A 17141-nucleotide genomic window follows, 5' to 3' on the forward strand; every position below is an offset into this window, starting at 1 on the left:
GCGCCTCCCCGCTGGCTTTTCGTTTATCCTCGTTGGACCTGCACCTTACAGCGCTGGCAGCCCACCTGACCGCCGGAAAGCGAATGGGCCCGAGTAGGCTACAGCGCATGCGCCGGGCGTGGCCCCGCCTCCCTGCACCGCACGGCTCGCGGGTCGCATTCCGGGGTCGGATTCGTTGGTTTCCCTCAGCCTTCCATGCTGCGGCGGCTGCGGGGCACCCTGGGATAGCGGCGGCTCGCCGGGTGAGCGCGCGCAAGAGCGGCTTGGGGTGGGTGGCTCAGCGCTGTAGAGATCCACGCGCTGCGACGGGCAGGAAAGCCGGGCAGAGCAGGGCCGGGGGCAGTGGGGACGTTGTTTGGGCAGGCCGAGATGGCAATGAGGAGACTCTGCTGGCTCTCGGGCACCCTGATGTGGACAATCTCCCAGAATCCTTGAGTCCTTTCCCCGCCCCGTGCGGTCATTCACCGTCGCGGATACACAGGATGAGGGCAACAAACTCCGACACCATGCACTCTAGTTCTAACGGGGGAAGCGTCGTGGGGGGCGGGGGGAGGAGATAGAAAGCAGGCCAGTGCTAGTAGAAGGCAGGGAATAAGGAAGACGGTGTGACACCCCACGCCCACCCACCCACGTATCCTCCTAATGTGCTCTGTCTGTCTGGAACAGATCTTGGCCCTTTCCAAGCGCTCCTGATGCCTCATATGCCTCTGGCTTCTTTTCGATCACCACTCTGGGGGCTGAGGCCGTCACAGGTCTTCCCCAGGTCGTATCCCCTCTCTACCCAGTCAAAGCCCCATGGATCCTCCCTCTCCCGGAGAAACCATGAAGCCAAGAAGAAGCGCCAGCGAGAAAAGCAGGCGGCGCTGGAGGCTGGGGTAGCCCGGAAGAGCAAGGTTAGGGGTCAGATAGCTTGTTCTTGGTTTTTTGAGAAAACTTCGGAGGGGGCTGGAGGAGAGACTGGTTGGATTCCAGATGCCTGGGGTTTACTGGAAATTGTATCCCCGCATCCCCACTTTTGGTCATTCTCTCCAGTCACTTGCAGAATCCAGTAAGTCCTGGACTCCTAAGGAGGTGGTGGTGTATGAAATTCCCACAGAACGCGGTGAAAAGAAAGGTAACTAGGGAACTTGAAGGTCTTTTCTCCCACATTTTTGTTGCCCATTTGGTCTGCTGAAATGCAGCCTGGGAACAAAGTTCAGGAGTTAGTGGAGCTCTCCTCTGCTGCTGCAGATGTCTCCCGGGTCCTGCCTCCTGCATACAGCCCTCGATATGTTGAGGCTGCCTGGTACTCTTGGTGGGTGCGAGAGGGCTTCTTCAAACCAGAATATCAGGTTAGTACCTGGAAGAGAGGGGTACTAAATGGTCCCCAGCACAGAATGGCCATTGAGCTTGGGCACAGCTGAGTGTTAGAGTCTGGAGCTTACAGCTAGCCATATTGCAGAACCTGCTTAATAAAACAGAGAACTTGTCTTCTGCTCCTGGTGTCCAAAGCGTTTTCTTGGCAGGTTTTCCCCTTTCCTGTAATTTGCTGGACTATTTTTCCTGCAGTTCTTCCTGCCTCAGAGGCACCAGAGGGTGCTGTTCCCCCAGGTAACATCCAGTCGTCTTTTGCCCTTTGACTTTTCTGTTTTCTAGACCAGGCTGCCCCAGGCCACAGGGGAGACGTTTTCCATGTGTATCCCACCTCCCAATGTCACTGGCTCCCTACATATTGGACATGCACTGACAGTGGCCATACAGGATGCCCTGGTGCGCTGGTGAGAGGGGAATGGGGCTGCTTATGGTCTTGGAGGGGAAGGAGGAAGTGTGCTAGTGTGCAGGGAGTGAGAGTAAATATGGAGGCTCGGGGGTTCCTGTGAGGGTATTTGTTTTGCAGGCACCGGATGTGTGGGGATGAGGTGCTGTGGGTCCCAGGCTCAGATCATGCGGGAATTGCTACACAAGTATGAATTTTGCCACTTTTCCCTTTTCTTGGGTGAAGGAGAGTTGTTCTTTTAAAATGACCTGATTCTCTGTTCATTTGCCTCCTTTTCTTACCGTAGGCTGTGGTGGAGAAGCAACTTTGGAAGGAGCAAGGAGTGAGGAGACATGAGCTGAGCCGGGAAGACTTCCTTAGGGAGGTGTGGAAGTGGAAGGAGGAGTGAGTACGGTGGGTGGAGTTTGCCCCCCACCTCCCTGCACATGGAGGGTTTGGGTCCTTGCTTCTGAGTCACTCTCCCTAACCTGATGGGCTCTTTGCATCCAGCCCTAAATTCCCTCAGAGAGGGAAGCCCTGGATTCCTTTAGCATTCAGTGGGGTCTCTAAGCGTTGTGAGTGTGTGTGTATTACATACTTGAAAATGCATGAATTTGTGTGTGTGGGTATATATGTATATTGTTTCTGCACTTACCCCATTTTTTCTAGCTTAGATTTCCTCGTCTCTTTTACTTACTTATCCCTACCTTCCATCTACTTGAAATTACCCTCATTCTTATAGGTGTCTGTTATCACAAACCATTTTCTCTGTAAAGCTTCTTTGGGTTTTTCCCAAATTGGCTGCCCCCTCCTCTGTTACTGCAGAACTTTATTTCCCTCCCTCCCTCCCTTCTTTCCTTCCTATTCTGTACCCAACATGGGTCTTGAACTCATGACCTTGAGATCAAGGGTCACATGCTTTACCAGCTGAGCCAGTCAGGCACTCCGGAACTTTATACTTCTTTTAATGCCATAGAAGACCCATACTGAGTTTGTGTGCGTGTCTCCGTTAGCTTCTAGAGACTAAATCAATGCCATACATTGCTGGGAGTGTCACTGGGCCTGTACATAGTGGTGCTCAGGACAAGTTTGCTGACAAAAATCTCTCTGGGCACAGGAAAGGTGGAGAGATCTGTGAGCAGCTCCAAGCTCTGGGGGCCTCCCTGGACTGGGACCGAGAGTGTTTCACTATGGATGCTGTGAGTGCTCCATGCCTTGATCCCTGTGGGTGTTGAGGAGGTGTCTAGAGATATGTGCAGGCAGGTGGGATGTTGTGTGTGTTGGGGGTAGCAGGGTGGGAATGCCTGGGTCTCTGAGTAGGGTGATGGGCTGAGAATGGGCTGTTAGATATGGACACTGAGATCATCCCCTAGGGCTCCTCAGTGGCCGTGACTGAAGCTTTTGTGCGACTCTATGAGGCAGGGTTGTTGTATCGGAACCAGCAGCTTGTCAACTGGTCCTGTGCTTTAAGATCAGCCATCTCGGATATCGAGGTGAGGCAGAGGAGGAGAAGCAGGTCTGTGAGAGCTCCTAGGGATGATGGAAATGCCTGTGTCAAGGGGGTGTTGTGAGAATTAAATGAGAATTCGTGGAAGGTGTTCAGCACAATACCCAGTGTGGTGTAAGTGCTCGGTGAATATTTTTGAACTATGACTGAATTAGGGGAGGGGGAGGTGGCTCCTGAATCCTCTGAATGTCTTTAGTTGGGCCACAGGGCAGGCTGGTGAGTGGAGGAGAGGCTGCTCTCCAGCCCTGCTGCTGTGACTCTTCCAGGTGGAGAGCCGGCCCCTGCCTGGCCGCACGGAACTTCGTCTGCCTGGCTGCCCCATCCCTGTGTCTTTTGGCCTCCTTGTTTCTGTGGCCTTCCCTGTGGATGGAGAGCCTGGTAAGGGTAGTCCTCAGAGAGGTTGTCTGCTTATCATAACTGCTTTCTTGAGCACATGTGGGGTTGGTGGGAGGGAGCCCACCAGCCTGTTTCCTACATGGCCTGGTGGGAGGTGCATAGGGAACCTTGGTAGTGTTGGTGTTCTTGTAGACATTTATTCTGGGTCTTCTGGGCCATGTAAGAAAAGTGCGCATGGGCACTGCCCTTTGGAAGCTTGACCTAATTCTACAGGAGGCTGTTACCCCTTCTCTTTCTCAGAGAAAGAGAAGAAAGATTAGCTGGAATAGACAGAGGAAGTTTCTCAACGAGTGATTAGGGCACTGAGAACCCCCAGTGTTCTCTAGCACCAAGTAAGGATTCTAGTTGCTTTTGTTAATGCTCTACCTGTTTGTTCCATGCAAGTTATGGAGAAATTCCTTAGCACCAGATAGCCTCCTGGGCTTCTGGTCATGAGCTTACATGGAAATCCCAGGCTCCTAATTTCCTCTAGTTATACCTGGGGGTCTGTTCAATCATGACTGCTTCCTGTCCCCTCCCTTTTCTGGTTCTCCTGGCTTTAGTTACACGAGTGAGGGACCAGGGCAATGACCAGCATTAAGTGCTTGAATTTTGTCTTCAGACACAGAGATTGTAGTAGGAACCACAAGGCCAGAGACATTGCCTGGAGACGTGGCTGTGGCTGTTCATCCTGATGACTCCCGATACACAGTAATACACATTGTGCTTTCTGCCAGCTGACTTTCCTACACATAGCTTTCTCTTCCCTTCCTGTTTGATGGTAACTCCTTTCCTTTGATTTCCTTTTCCTAAGACTTGTCTCGTTTCCACTCTCCAGTGTCTCTGACTCTGTGCCTTTCTTTTCTTGATGTCCTACTTAGTCTCTAGCTTAGCAGTTGACAAATTATTGCCTGTGGGCCAAACCCATCCTACTGCCTGTTTTTGTATATCCGCACTTGCATGTTTTATGTATTACCTGCAACTGAGTATTATTACCTAACTGTGCTGCATTGGCAAAGCAGAGTAAATGTGCAGAGACCAAATTTGCCTTGTGGCCTGCAAAGCCTACAATAAACTCTGGCCCCATGAGAAAAAGTTTAGTGACCACTGCTCTAGCTCTTTACCTTCTGGTTTTCACCCTCTTATTCCCAGAGTTTTTTACATTCAGCCCAGACCTTTGCACCCACACGTGTGCCTGGCCTTGATCTCGCTCTCTTCCTTTCAGCATCTGCATGGGCGACAGCTTCGTCACCCCTTGACTGGGCAGCTTCTCCCCCTCGTCACAGACTCTGCTGTTCAGCCACACATGGGCACAGGTGGGTGGAGGCCACGGGAGGGAGAGCAGGCTGGGGATTCTGGAGGAGTGGGGAAGCATCAGGAAGAGGAAGAAAGGAAGGGAGGGAAAGCCTTTTCTGGGGTAGTCTCAGTGGGGAGTGGGACGAAAAGGAGGCATGGACAGAGAAGAGAAAAGAGAGATGGGGGTGTGGGTGACAACGAAATCTCTGGAAAAGGTCAGGGGTCAGTGTTCATGGTGGTTCTGTACCCCCAGGGGCGGTGAAGGTGACTCCAGCACATAGTCTTGCTGATGCTGAGCTGGGAGCCCGACATGGCTTGAGCCCTCTGAGTGTCATTGCAGAGGATGGGACCATGACTTCCCTCTGTGGGGATTGGCTACAGGTGGTACTGGCCTCAGTGTTACCCCATCCTTTGGGAGTACCCTCTGCCTTTCCTCAATCCTCCCTCTCACACTTTCCTCAATCCTTCCTCTCACACACACTTAGTGGCCTTTAACCTTTACTGTTGCCATTTTTCCCCAGGGTCTTCACCGATTTGTGGCCCGGGAAAAGATTATGTCTGCACTGAGGGAGCGGGGCCTGTTCCGGGGCCTTCAGAACCACCCTATGGTGCTTCCTATTTGCAGGTAACCCCATTTTAACCCTTTTACTTAGGACTTTTCTGGGAAGGGAGTGGATGAAGCTAATAGTGCAATAGGATGGACTCCATACCGCTTGCAAGGGAACGGAAGCTCTGTGTTAGTTTTTTTTTTTTTTAATTTTTTTGGTTTATTTATTTTTATTTATTTAAAAAAAAAATTTTTTTTTTAATGTTTATTTATTTTTGAGACAGAGAGAGACAGAGCATGAATGGGGGAGGGGCAGAGAGAGAGGGAGACACAGAATCGGAAGCAGGCTCCAGGCTCTGAGCCGTCAGCTCAGAGCCTGATGCGGGGCTTGAACTCACGAACCGTGAGATCGTGACCTGAGCTGAAGTCGGACGCTCAACCGACTGAGCCACCCAGGCACCCCTGGCTTATTTATTTTTTTGAGAGAGAGAGAGAGAGAGAGAAAGAAAGAGTGAGGAGGGGCAGAGAGAGAGGGAGACACAGAATCTGAAGCAGGCTCCAGGCTCTAGGCTCTAAGCTGTCAGCACAGAGCCTGATGTGAGGCTCGAACTTAACATGATGATATCATGACCTGAGCTGAAGTTGGATGCTTAACTGACTGAGCCACCCAGGTGCCCCTGTGTCAGTTTTTTTTTTTTTTAATTTTTTTTATGTTTATTTATTTTTGACAGAGAGACAGAGAGAGAGAGAGAGAGAGAGAGGGAGAGAGAGAATGAGTGGGGGAGGGGCAGGGGGAGACAGAGAGACACAGAATCTGAAACAGGCTCTGAGCTGTTAGCACAGAGCCTGACACGGGGCTCTAACTCACTGACTGTGAGATCATGACCTGAGCTCAAGTCGGATGCTCAATCGACTGAGCCACCCAGGTGCCCCTCCCCTGTGTCAGTTTTATTTGCTGCTGTATTCTCAGGTCTGAGGGCCTGGCACGTAGTATGTACTATGTCCCAGTGGGGAAAGGCACAGGGCCTGAGGAGCAGCAGACTCACCCTGCCTCTTTCTCAGCCGTTCTGGGGACGTGGTAGAATACCTACTGAAGAGCCAGTGGTTTGTCCGCTGCCGGGAGATGGGGGATCGAGCTGCCCAGGTAAGGCTGCAGGGTGAGGAAGGAATGGGAATTCCCTGAAAATTGGAATGAAAAAACAGAAGCTGGGGCCCTCCTGCCCTACAGACCTCTGGCCCTGGCATTTGAGAGGAGAGCTGTGGGGATGGAGGTAGGGAGGCCCAGAAAGGGCTGGCGCACATTCCAGTCAAACCCCGAATCTTCTCAGGAGCCTCTGGAGGTCTTTTATGAGCAATAGCACCACCTCAGAGGACGCTTGTCTCATCTCAGGAGGGGTGCTGGTGTAGGAAGCATTATCTAAGCTTTTTTAGAAGCATTATCTAAGGGCCTTTTTCTCCAGGCTGTGGAGTCAGGAGCTCTGGAGCTCAGTCCCTCCTTCCACCAGAAAAACTGGCAGCACTGGTTTTCCCACATTGGGTAAGGGTAAGGGGCTCTATGGAGGTGGGGTGGGGCGATGCCCTGGTTATGCTGAGAAATCACTGACGTCCTCTTGGCAGAGACTGGTGTATCTCCCGGCAGCTGTGGTGGGGCCATCAGATTCCCGCCTACCTGGTTGTAGAGGAGCAAACGAAGGTTGGTAGGAGGAAGGGGACGGGGAGGGCTGGGCACGGCAGAAAGAGAAATAGCCATAGCGCAAGCATCAGAGACTTTGAGCACCCGTCCCAACCCCCTGCCTTTCTAGAGCTTCATGGTCTTAGTCATGTAACCCACTGCAGGATCAGAGCGCCTGAGCGGGCACTTCTTCATCTCACTGCCGGAGGGGGTCGGCCATCCCTAGACCACATGGGAGAACACGAAAGTCGGTGATGTTTCACACTGGCAGAACTTCCTTGTTCACCCCCACCCCTTACTTTTTCTGTAGGGTGACAGGGAGGACTGTTGGGTGGTTGGGAGGACAGAGGCCGAGGCCAGAAAAATAGCTTCAGAGCTGACAGGGAGACCAGCGGCAGAGCTGATCCTGCAGAGGGGTGAGTGTCTGTGTTGTGGAGGGCAGGGGAGAGTGTCTGGACCTTTGAGGGGGCAGATACTGAGGTGGAGGAGGTGGGGTTAGGAAAGTTGGGAATGGGGCAGAGTGCCATGGTCTCTGTGGGTGGGGTTGGGCTGGAAAGGTACACAGTTGTGGGCTGGAGGTTCCAGTTGTCCCCCATTCCCTGTTCTGTTTCCCAGACCCTGATGTCCTGGACACATGGTTCTCTTCAGCTCTTTTCCCCTTTGCTGCCCTGGGCTGGCCCCAAGAGGTGAGGCGAGGTGAGGGGAGGAGAGTGAAGGTGGGGATGATGAAGTAGACACTTGGCCTTCCAGAGAACCTCAAGGAGAGCTGCAAGAACAGAGCTTGGGCCTCTCACTGCTTAATCTTTTTCCTCCTAGACCCCAGACCTCACTCGTTTCTACCCCCTGTCACTTTTGGAAACTGGTAGTGACCTTCTGTTCTTCTGGGTGGGCCGCATGGTCATGTTGGGGACCCAGCTCACAGGGCAGCTCCCCTTCAGCAAGGTAACAGCACTTCAGTGCTGAGCCCCTCTTGTGGACTCCCCAGTCTTCCCTAAATCTTGTTCTCTGTTCTAGTCCCTAATGAAGTATTTTCTGTGGTCCCAATTCCTTTTTCCTGATTCTCTTCCTACCCTAACCCCTGTTGCATGGAGGCCAGAGATTCCCTGGGCACTTCCGGGGAAAGGCTCCCCTAGCCCCTCTGCTGACTCCCTCCATGCTCCCAGGTGCTTCTTCATTCCATGGTTCGGGACAGGCAGGGCCGGAAAATGAGCAAGTCCCTAGGGAATGTGTTGGACCCACGAGACATCATCAGTGGGGTGGAGCTGCAGGTCAGGATGAAATTTGGCAAGGGATGGGTCTGTGGGAGAGAAGAACGGAGCCTGTGGAGAGGACCCGGCTGGGAGGGAGAGTGGGTGGGGCCCTTGTAGCAGCAGGGTCTTTGACCAAGGCCAGTGAATTACCCATCTCAGGTGCTGCAGGAAAAGCTGAGGGATGGGAACTTGGACTCTACAGAGCTGGCGATCGCGGCTGCAGCACAGGTGAGTCACCAACGTCCACTTCATCTCGGCCTCTAGCTCGAGGCCTCTGGTTTTCTTCACAGCCCAGGTTTCTGATCCTGCAGCTGCGTAGGCATCTGCCACTCCTCTTCTCCCTCTGGTTGTAGAGAAAGGACTTCCCTCATGGGATCCCTGAGTGTGGGACAGATGCCCTAAGATTCACCTTGTGCTCCCATGGGGCCTTAGGTAAGCCTGGGCAAGGGAGGGGTCCGGGCTGTAGGCACCCTTGTAGAGGGTGGGGCAAGGTCAAGGATTCCCTGTGCTGCTGCCACCCACGTGTACACTCCCCCTCTTCCTATTCCTCTAGGGGGCGACTTGCACCTGTCTGTCTCCGAAGTCCTGAGTTCCCGGCATTTCTGCAACAAAATCTGGAATGCCCTGCGCTTTATCCTCAATGCCTTAGGGGAGAAATTTGTGCCCCAGCCTGCAGAAGAGGTAAGAGAGAGGCTTGGGAGGCAGAATCATCAGGTCTCTGGGGGCTGAAGATGGCATTTGGAGCGAAAGGACACAGGGGAGTTGAGTCGTCCCATCCTGAAGCCCTTTGCTGCCCGCAGCTTTCCCCTTCATCGCCCATGGATGCCTGGATCCTGAGCCGTCTTGCCCATACTGCCCGGGAGTGTGGGCGAGGCTTCCTTGCCCAAGAGCTCTCACTTGTCACCCATGCCCTGCACCACTTCTGGCTCCATAACCTCTGTGATGTCTACTTGGTGAGTAGACTGGGGTCATGGCGTGGCATTCCACTCCTGTTACCTGCTTCCTGTTCGCCTTGAGATCCAATTCCCTGGCAAAGGGCTCTGCCTCTTTTTGATAGGCCGAGAACTCAGTGCTTTTCTTCTGAAACTGTGCAAACCACCCTGACAATTTTATACACCTCCCCATACTCCTGAGAATCCCTGCGCTAGATTTCTACGTCTCAGTTGCTCCAGAGTGTGTTCTGGGACAGCCGACGGGGTCCAAGATGCCCTGTGCTCCTGCCCATGTTCACCCACAGCACTCTTCACTGTCAGGGCAGTGAGTGTGTAGAGAAAGGACACAGATAATGGCCTGGGCCTGTTCCCTGACCCTCTGGCTCCCTCCCCAGGAGGCTGTGAAGCCGGTGCTGTTGCACTCGCCCCGTCCCCAAGGCCCCCCTCAGGTCCTGTTCTCCTGTGCTGACATCGGTCTCCGCCTCCTTGCCCCACTGATGCCCTTCCTGGCTGAAGAGCTCTGGCAGAGGCTGCCCCCCAGGCCTGGAGGCTCCTCTGCCCCTAGCATCTCTGTTGCCCCCTACCCCACTGCCTGCAGCTTGGTGAGTACGCATCCCTGATGTCTGGGTATGGGACCACTGGTGAAGGGCTGGGGAGCAGTCTTCTCAAAGGGTTTGCTGCTGTAGGGTCCTCAACAATCGTGATTTGTACTTTAGTGTAGAGTCTTTAGGAGGATGGGTTGTTCTCACAGGTCTGTGTTGGGGGCAGTATTAGCCCCATAGACAAGAACAGAACTTTGTCCCTAGACTGACCATGCCTCAGTTCTCCATCTTTAAACCAGGGGTAGTAATAGTTAATAGCATGGTTGTGATGAGAACTAGATGAGAACTAATAGGATGGTCCCCAAATTGCTGCAGTTTTAAGCTTTAATAATTTCAGAAGGAAAAATACTACAGACTCACCCAAAAAATAATTTTAAAGTTTAATTATCTAAATTTCTTTATGCTTATTTGGTTTTGTGAGTTTTGAATGATACGGTTTAAATTCCAACTTACTTTTGGTTGTTTGGTATATTTGACCAGAACAATTAACAGACATCAACACAAACATCAACTAAGACGTCCTTAGATGGTACCCCAGGGTTTGCTGGGTTCTGTTCCTTGAGGTGGTGAATTTTGTGTGTAGTGGAGAGGAGAGAGTATGTTGCCCTTAGCAGATCAGGGTGGTCAGGTGGAGAGTAGAGCCAGGAGAGCTGATATCAAGTCTCCCAGGGGCCTGCTTATCAGCTCTGGGTCTTCATCTCCAGGAACACTGGCACCAGCCTGAGCTGGAACAGCGCTTCTCCCGGGTCCAAGAGGCCGTGCAGGCACTGAGGGCTCTCCGAGCCACATACCAGCTCACAAAGGCCCGGCCCCGAGGTGAGATGGGTCCTGGGCTCCTGAGTCCCTGCAGAAAGAAGGGGTTGGTGGAGGAGTGGGGAGAGCCTGGAGGGCAGAGCCCAAAGTTAGGAGGTGCAGGATGGGGAGGGAAGCAGGATCTCATGCTTTGACGCTGACGGTTTCCCTTTCCTCCTCAGTGCTGTTGCAGAGCTCAGAGCCTGAAGAGCAAGGCCTCTTCGAGGCCTTTCTGGAACCTCTAGGCACCCTGGGCCACTGTGGGGCTGTGGGCTTCTTACCCCCAGGTGTACTGGCTCCCTCTGGCTGGGCCCACGCTCCACTCAATGATACCATTCAGGTGTACATGGAGCTGCAGGTGCTTAGAGGAGATTGGAGGGGGAAGGGAGGGATTGAAAAGGATGTTGGGAGGAGGGCAAATGGTGGGTTCTGTAAAAAGTGAGAAGGGCTCCTGAGAATGGGGTGGAGACAGGTACTGGACAGGCCGCAGATGTTACAAAGAAGGCTGAGCCTTCTCTGTTCTTCCACAGGGGCTTGTGGACCCCCAGACCCATCTATCTCTGCTAGCTGCCCGAAGACACAAGTTGCAAAAGCAGCTTGATGGCCTCATGGCCTGGACCCCATCAGACGGGGAGACGGAGACTAAAAGGCAGCAGAGGGTGAGGCTGGAGGAAGCCTGATTCCCTGTGGGAATGTGGGCTGGAGGGGATGGGCCTTATATCTGGATCCTCACCTGCTTCTCTTCTCGGCTAGCTTTCTTCCCTCGAGTTGGAATTGTCGAAGCTGGACAAGGCAGCCTCTCACCTCCGGCAGCTGATGGATGCATGTCCTAGCCCCAGAGAGCTCTGAGCTCCAGCTCACTATATGGTGGTTTTCTTCTCTTCCTGATCTGCCTTTGAGGACAGACAGAATCTAGCAGCTGTCAAGCATGATGGAGATTCTGAGACCTTGTGGCTCACTTCCCATATTTCGTAAATAAGGAAACCGATTGGTTTGGTCAGTGTCACTGGGTGTCCTCAAGGTGCTCACATTCCTGCCCAGCCTCCCTCTTATGCAGTCCTACCTGGAAGTTTAGGAATGAGATAAACTTGGTCTTTTTATTCCTCTTTCTCCTAGTGGTGACTTTCTTGCCTTTCAATTGTTCCCTGAGGCTTTGGTCTAGGAAAAGAGGGGGGCTGCCTCTTACCCTGGGGCTAGGCCTGGGGCTCTGGGCTGCAGTGGGAGTGTGCATGCTGGCGATGTCTGCCTTATTGGAAGAAAGAGGAGCGTCCTGGTAAGGCCTGGGTACTGTGACTCGGGTTCCACCTACTTCTTGGAATTACTGACAGTGTCCTGGCTCCTGCAGGCCATTTCTCCTCACCAAATGGAAGGTACCCCGCTCCTTGGCTTTATCCTGGGGTGGGGTGTGCTAAGAGGAGCAGGTACTTCCTCTGGGCCCGAGGGGCTGCAAGGCATGCTGGGGCTTGAATGCTGCCCCTGTTCTGTGTACCTGATACCAGACTGCCAGGGACATCTTGACCAACCTTCAACAGATGTACATCCCCACTGATGCAGACACCCACTGATCCACCCTAAACACCTTGTGTCATCTCCGTGGAATTCAGGGACCTGCCTCTTACATGCCCAAGTTATATTCTGTCTAGCAGCTCTGAGGCTATTACTTATGGTAGGCCTATCATGGTCTGTAGCTTCCGTGGTGCATTTAATCCTCCTGAGAACCTTAGGAGGTGGGTGTTGGCTCCATTTTGGAAATGAAGAAATGTGCTCGGAGAATAAAAGTAACTTGTCCAAAGTATCAACTGGGATTCAACCCAGTACATAGGTGCAGGTTCATTTTGGCTGCTCTAACCAAGCATCAAATATAATGGTGGGTTAGGCAAGGTGGACATTTCTTTTGCTGAGCAGAGGCAGTTCAGAGTTCTGTAATAAAGGAGGCCCACACCCCATTTAATCTTATTTCCTGCCATTCTGATACACTGTTTCCAACTCTAGGTCTAAGATCTGCTCCACCCTACCCCCACCCCCATCCTACCCAGAGAGAGGAGGGAGAGGAGGGGTTGGGCAGCTTCCTTTCTGTCTTCCCCCAGTTCAAATATTTCTATATGCTGGGAACTATTCTGGACCCTTGGATTCATCAATGACTGAAACAAAGGTCTTTGTTTACTTTAATTCTAGCAAGGAGAGTCAAAAAGAACACATGTAAATAAAGGAAACTATACACTATGTCTGAGAGTCATAAATGCTATGGGGAAAAAAGGGTAGAATAAGGCAATGTGGAAAGGGACAGATTGTAGTATTAAATGGGTCAGGGTAGGGGCGCCTGGGTGGCGCAGTCGGTTAAGCGTCCGACTTCAGCCAGGTCACGATCTCGCGGTCCGTGAGTTCGAGCCCCGCGTCGGGCTCTGGGCTGATGGCTCAGAGCCTGGAGCCTGCTTCCGATTCTGTGTCTCCCTCTCTCTCTGCCCCTCCCCCTTTCATGCTCTGTCTCTCTCTGTCCCAAAAATAAATAAACGTTGAAAAAAAAATAAATAAATGGGTCAGGGTAGAACTCACTATGAAAGTGAGATTTAAGCAAGGACTTGTAGGAGGTGCAGGAATTAGCCAAGTGGATGCCTGGGAGAAGAGTGTTCCAGGTAGAGGGAAGAGCCAGAGCAAAACTAAGATGGGAGCATATCCTGAGTGCTCAAAGAGCAGCAAGCAGGCCAGTGTTGGGGGGAAGAGTAGGAGATAAAGTCCATTGTGGGGTAGGGAGTCAGGAAAGCTCAAGGCAGATCATCTAGGGCTGTGCTGTCCAAAATGGTTGCCATTTAACGAATTCAAAATTAAGTACAACTAAACATTCCGTTCCACAGTCACACTAGCTACATTTCAAGTGTTTGATAACCACATGTGGCTAGTGGCTACCATATTGGTCAGTGTAGGTTCTAAAACATTTCCATCATGGAAAGTTTATTGGAAAGCACTGGTCTATGACCTGTAGGCTACTGGAAGGACTTTGTTTTGTTCCCTCAAATAAAAGTGCCTCTCCTTTCAGAGATGTCATCAGGAAGTTGTATACTGCCTTTCTCCTTGTAGCTGTTGCCATTCCTAGCTGACACGCTGGGAAATACGATGAGCTGTGTGCTAAGCTAAATGTAAGTGAGCCATGTGCTCAGCTAGAATTTACGTGATTACCCAAAAGGAGAAGAACGGCAATTAGGTGTGTTCAATCCCAAAGCATTCTTTTCCCTGTACTGCTCTGTCAAGTCTTGGAAGAGAGTTTTTTTGAGGAAAGAATCTGGAAATCACAGCCTGGTGATCCCAGGCCCTGAGATGTAGGAATCAGGTTGAGAGGCAGTTAGCTGTTTGCTCCTTGGAAATTCAGACATCCAGTTCCCCAACTTGGGTAGGGCCTACACACCTGACCCATGAGTGTCACCTGCACCTAGTGCAGGCAAAGAACAAGTCATGGAACACTGGGGCCCTTTTTAGCTCCCAGCTACCTCTCTTCCAGTTTGCTGATCCCAGGATAGTTGTAAAGGAAAATAGAGGAATTTTGTTTTGGAAGTTTTTTGTTTCATTTCCCACTTGCAATTCCCCCCTCATCTTCAGGGATGCTCTATTTGGAGCCGTTGCCTTCTCCTCCCTCCAAGGAAGTCAGCCTCTAATTTCCCATGGTGGTGATACTGGGTAGGTGGGGAGTATGGTAGGTAGGGGAGAGGACTGTGGAGAACAGGAAACAGTCACATCAGTACCCCCAAATGGTCAAGTTTGAGCTGCATGATTGCATTTTGAGAAAGCTGGTAAGAAGTCAAGATCATCTTGGGTGAGGAGACAGAGGAGTGCCTGCCTCAAGAAAATCAGAAGGAAGACCTTGGACCCTTGAGGGGACTAGGACTTCTATGTCAGGACCATGGTTGAATTTTAACAATCCCTACTACTCAGGCTCACTTGCCTGCCCATGTACCCTACGTAGCTTCTCCATGTAATGCTCACAACAGTCCAAGCATCAGGTACTATCATTCCCACTTTGCAGGTGAAGAAATGGAGGCTCTGAGAGATAAGAAATTTACCCAGGACTCAAGCCTGGGCCTGTGGGACTGTATGTCCTCACAGCCAGCACAAGCTTTGCTAGCACCCACCCTCCCCACCACTCACACCTGGCTGGCCGGATATCCTCTCACAGGTGGAACCTTTCATCTATCGCTGGAGCTGCCTCCCAAGCAAAGAAGGATGAAATGAAAATCTTGCTTAAGTCAAGGCATTTGTCTGGTGTCCACTGCTAATGGACCTAAAGTGAGTAATTTACCCTCTGTAAGCCTCAGTGTTCATCCGTAAAATTGGACAGTGACACTTATTCTACATTCAAGATAACTGCAAGCATTGAAATGGGAAAGCATCAAGTCTGGAACAAAGTAGGAATTCAGTACATTTCTTGCCTTTATTCCTAGGTATTCTGAAGATCTCAGCTTGAAGTGTGTGTTCACGCACATGCATGTATAAGTGTGGTGCGTGGGTCCTCAAACAGTTAACTTCCCAGATTCTTTCTAGGCCTTTCACACTGGTGTTGAGGGAGAGGGTGTCCATCCCGGAACCCCTCTGCTTAATAAGGGGGAGAGTCAGAGAGTTTGGTGTCCAATTCCATTTTCCTGCCAGCTCTCTGTTCACAAACCCACAAAGGCAAGTCATTGAATTCATCATATTTACTGCCACTCGGCAGGGTTTAGGGCATCTTTCCTGTACCTTGGTGGTCAAATGCCTGGGCCAAGGGAGGACACAGGTTTCGACTGTTCTCAGACTTTGCAGATGGCACGGTGTGGGGATCCTGCATGATGGAGGGTGACATTGGTCCCAGGTGGGAGGTGGAGGAGGAAGCAGAGCTGGGGAAGAGAAAGGGTTAGAGGGAAGGGTGTAAGATGGCTCTCACTCACCCCTTGGAGATGGCCAGACCCTAGCAGAGAGGCCCACACTGACTCAGAAACACACTCAAAGTTCACACAGCCTCACCTTTCCCCTCCCAAAGAACTACCTTTTCGAGCAATTCCAGGAAGCTGGAATCATAGGAGAAATTTGCTAGAAGGGAGTCCTTCAGCTTCAGCTGCAAAATCATTCTTGGCCCTAGGGATCAAAAAATACAGCTTAGTGTCCAATTATTAGGGCTATATTCCTTCAGAGATGCGGGCACCCCTGCCTCCCCCACCCCAAGTTGCTCTTCCCTGACAATGCCCTTCAGGACCCACTCGATGCAGGGGTTCAGCCCCAGACCTCTGGAAGCTCAGGACTGGATGCCTCTCTTACTCCCCTCTTTGGCCTCTTCCTGCTATGAGCACCCAGGCATCAAGCCCTCCAGCCCTCACCTGTTCCCTGTGAGCTGCTCAGGAGTGTCAGGAAGAGGAAGAAGGGCAGCCTGGCCCCCATTGTGGCCACCTCACTTCTTGCTTCTCTGATGGACAGAAGAGATGTCTGAAGCCCCAGCTAGCTTCTCCTTACCAGGCCTGCCTTTCTATACTCCACTCAATCCTTAGCATAAGTGTTTGGGGGGGAAATGGGAGAGGGAAGCTGGGTAACTGGATTTTCCAGTTCTCCCAGTATGGCTTTGAGGACTCAGAAGAGGGCCATTCACTGGGCTGTTGGGGAAAATAGAAGGTGGTCCCCTTTCCTCAATCCTGTGCCCCACCCCTTCCCTATGTCTGGAGGCTTTGATGGGGATGGTGCCCAGTTCTACAGAGAGGGAAGTTAAGGAGGTGTCCCTCCTGCAGGTGTCTGGGCCCCACCTAAGCCTGGGCCTCTACTTGTTCTTTAGGGATTAATTATTAACAGCAATTAATTTCCATCATTCATGCCACCAAAGGGCTCAGGAATGTGGGCCCAAAAGGGAGGGGTAGATTACACCAAGTTTCTTCCCAAACCCAGGTATCCTACTCCCCCAGGCACACTGGCTTTCTGTGAGAAATCTGGGTAAAGGGGGAACTTTCATCCTTGAATGTTTTGTATTAGTTGTTCTAAAACATCCTATATACTCAGGTGGAGACATGAGTTTCATCAAATACTCTCCCACCCCCTGCCTTATGCACTCATCCTTACACACAGGTACTCCAAAAGGCAAAAACAAGGACAGATGTATAGAGAATGTTTGGAGCCCATCTAGTTTACCACCTTTCATTACAAATTAGCAGACCAACGCCCAGAGAGGGCATATGACTCATTAAGGCCACACAGCAAGCCAATAGCAGAGAGATTAGAAGCCATCCCTCATTATGCCAGACACAGGGACAAGCTCAACAGATTGACACACTAGTCACATAAGCCCCCTGGAACACACAAAAGCACATGCCCTTTGTCTTCCTATTTGCTTTCCTATGTATTATCTCCCTTCTCCCTTAGAAACCAGTGGGCCCAAGCACAGAGGGATGGAAGCAGTGAGAGCAATGGGCCGAGTCAGGGAGAGAAGCCA

General features: G+C 51.6%; 2 protein-coding genes across 6 annotated transcripts; one reads left to right on the forward strand and one right to left on the reverse strand.

Annotated features, from left to right (window-relative positions):
• The first annotated feature begins 81 nt into the window (after nt 1-81).
• Nucleotides 82-12931, forward strand: VARS2 (valyl-tRNA synthetase 2, mitochondrial). Of its 4 annotated transcripts, none has more exons than XM_030315018.2 (30): nt 82-242; nt 667-893; nt 1033-1114; nt 1231-1331; nt 1636-1757; nt 1877-1943; nt 2043-2140; nt 2853-2934; nt 3109-3228; nt 3509-3620; nt 4240-4328; nt 4843-4933; nt 5167-5294; nt 5435-5538; nt 6523-6604; nt 6921-6997; nt 7078-7153; nt 7443-7548; nt 7748-7818; nt 7949-8074; nt 8296-8400; nt 8542-8610; nt 8736-8814; nt 8936-9063; nt 9183-9335; nt 9710-9916; nt 10621-10732; nt 10891-11066; nt 11239-11367; nt 11462-12931. In XM_030315018.2, exons 2-30 carry the CDS (start codon nt 693-695, stop codon nt 11555-11557), a joined length of 3189 nt encoding a protein of 1062 aa, XP_030170878.1. In that variant the 5' UTR covers nt 82-242; nt 667-692; the 3' UTR covers nt 11558-12931. The 4 variants fall into 4 exon arrangements, with proteins under 4 accessions (XP_030170878.1, XP_030170876.1, XP_030170877.1 ...); XM_030315016.1 differs by having other exon boundaries at nt 144-268; XM_030315017.1 differs by lacking the exons at nt 82-242; nt 1231-1331 and having other exon boundaries at nt 803-893.
• On the reverse strand, nt 10695-16225 carry SFTA2 (surfactant associated 2). Of its 2 annotated transcripts, XR_003968785.1 has the most exons (4): nt 16045-16225; nt 15717-15805; nt 15431-15567; nt 10695-10760 (listed from the first exon to the last, which is right to left on the reverse strand). XR_003968785.1 is itself a non-coding variant. In XM_030315024.1 (3 exons), the coding sequence occupies exons 1-3, from the start codon at nt 16103-16105 to the stop codon at nt 15481-15483; spliced, it is 237 nt and encodes a 78-aa protein (XP_030170884.1). In that variant the 5' UTR covers nt 16106-16224; the 3' UTR covers nt 15110-15480. The 2 variants fall into 2 exon arrangements, 1 of the variants encoding a protein (XP_030170884.1); XM_030315024.1 differs by lacking the exon at nt 10695-10760 and having other exon boundaries at nt 15110-15567; nt 16045-16224.
• Nucleotides 16226-17141: the final 916 nt, after the last annotated feature.

This window comes from Lynx canadensis, chromosome B2, assembly GCF_007474595.2.
Source record: "Lynx canadensis isolate LIC74 chromosome B2, mLynCan4.pri.v2, whole genome shotgun sequence".
In the NCBI taxonomy this organism is placed as follows: domain Eukaryota; kingdom Metazoa; phylum Chordata; class Mammalia; order Carnivora; family Felidae; genus Lynx; species Lynx canadensis.

Bases quoted from the DNA above. Each gene is read 5' to 3' on its own strand.
- SFTA2 (XM_030315024.1), bottom strand. From the start codon at position 16,105: ATGGGGGCCAGGCTGCCCTTCTTCCTCTTCCTGACACTCCTGAGCAGC. The intron at 15,806-16,044 runs GTGAGGGCTGGA...TTTGATCCCTAG, and splicing joins GAGCAGCTCACAGGGAACAG to GGCCAAGAATGATTTTGCAG. The intron at 15,568-15,716 runs GTAGTTCTTTGG...TCTCTTCCCCAG, and splicing joins TCCTGGAATTGCTCGAAAAG to CTCTGCTTCCTCCTCCACCT.
- VARS2 (XM_030315018.2), top strand. From the start codon at position 693: ATGCCTCATATGCCTCTGGCTTCTTTTCGATCACCACTCTGGGGGCTG. The intron at 2,935-3,108 runs GTGAGTGCTCCA...ATCATCCCCTAG, and splicing joins AGTGTTTCACTATGGATGCT to GGCTCCTCAGTGGCCGTGAC. The intron at 11,368-11,461 runs GTGAGGCTGGAG...CTTCTCGGCTAG, and splicing joins AGACTAAAAGGCAGCAGAGG to CTTTCTTCCCTCGAGTTGGA.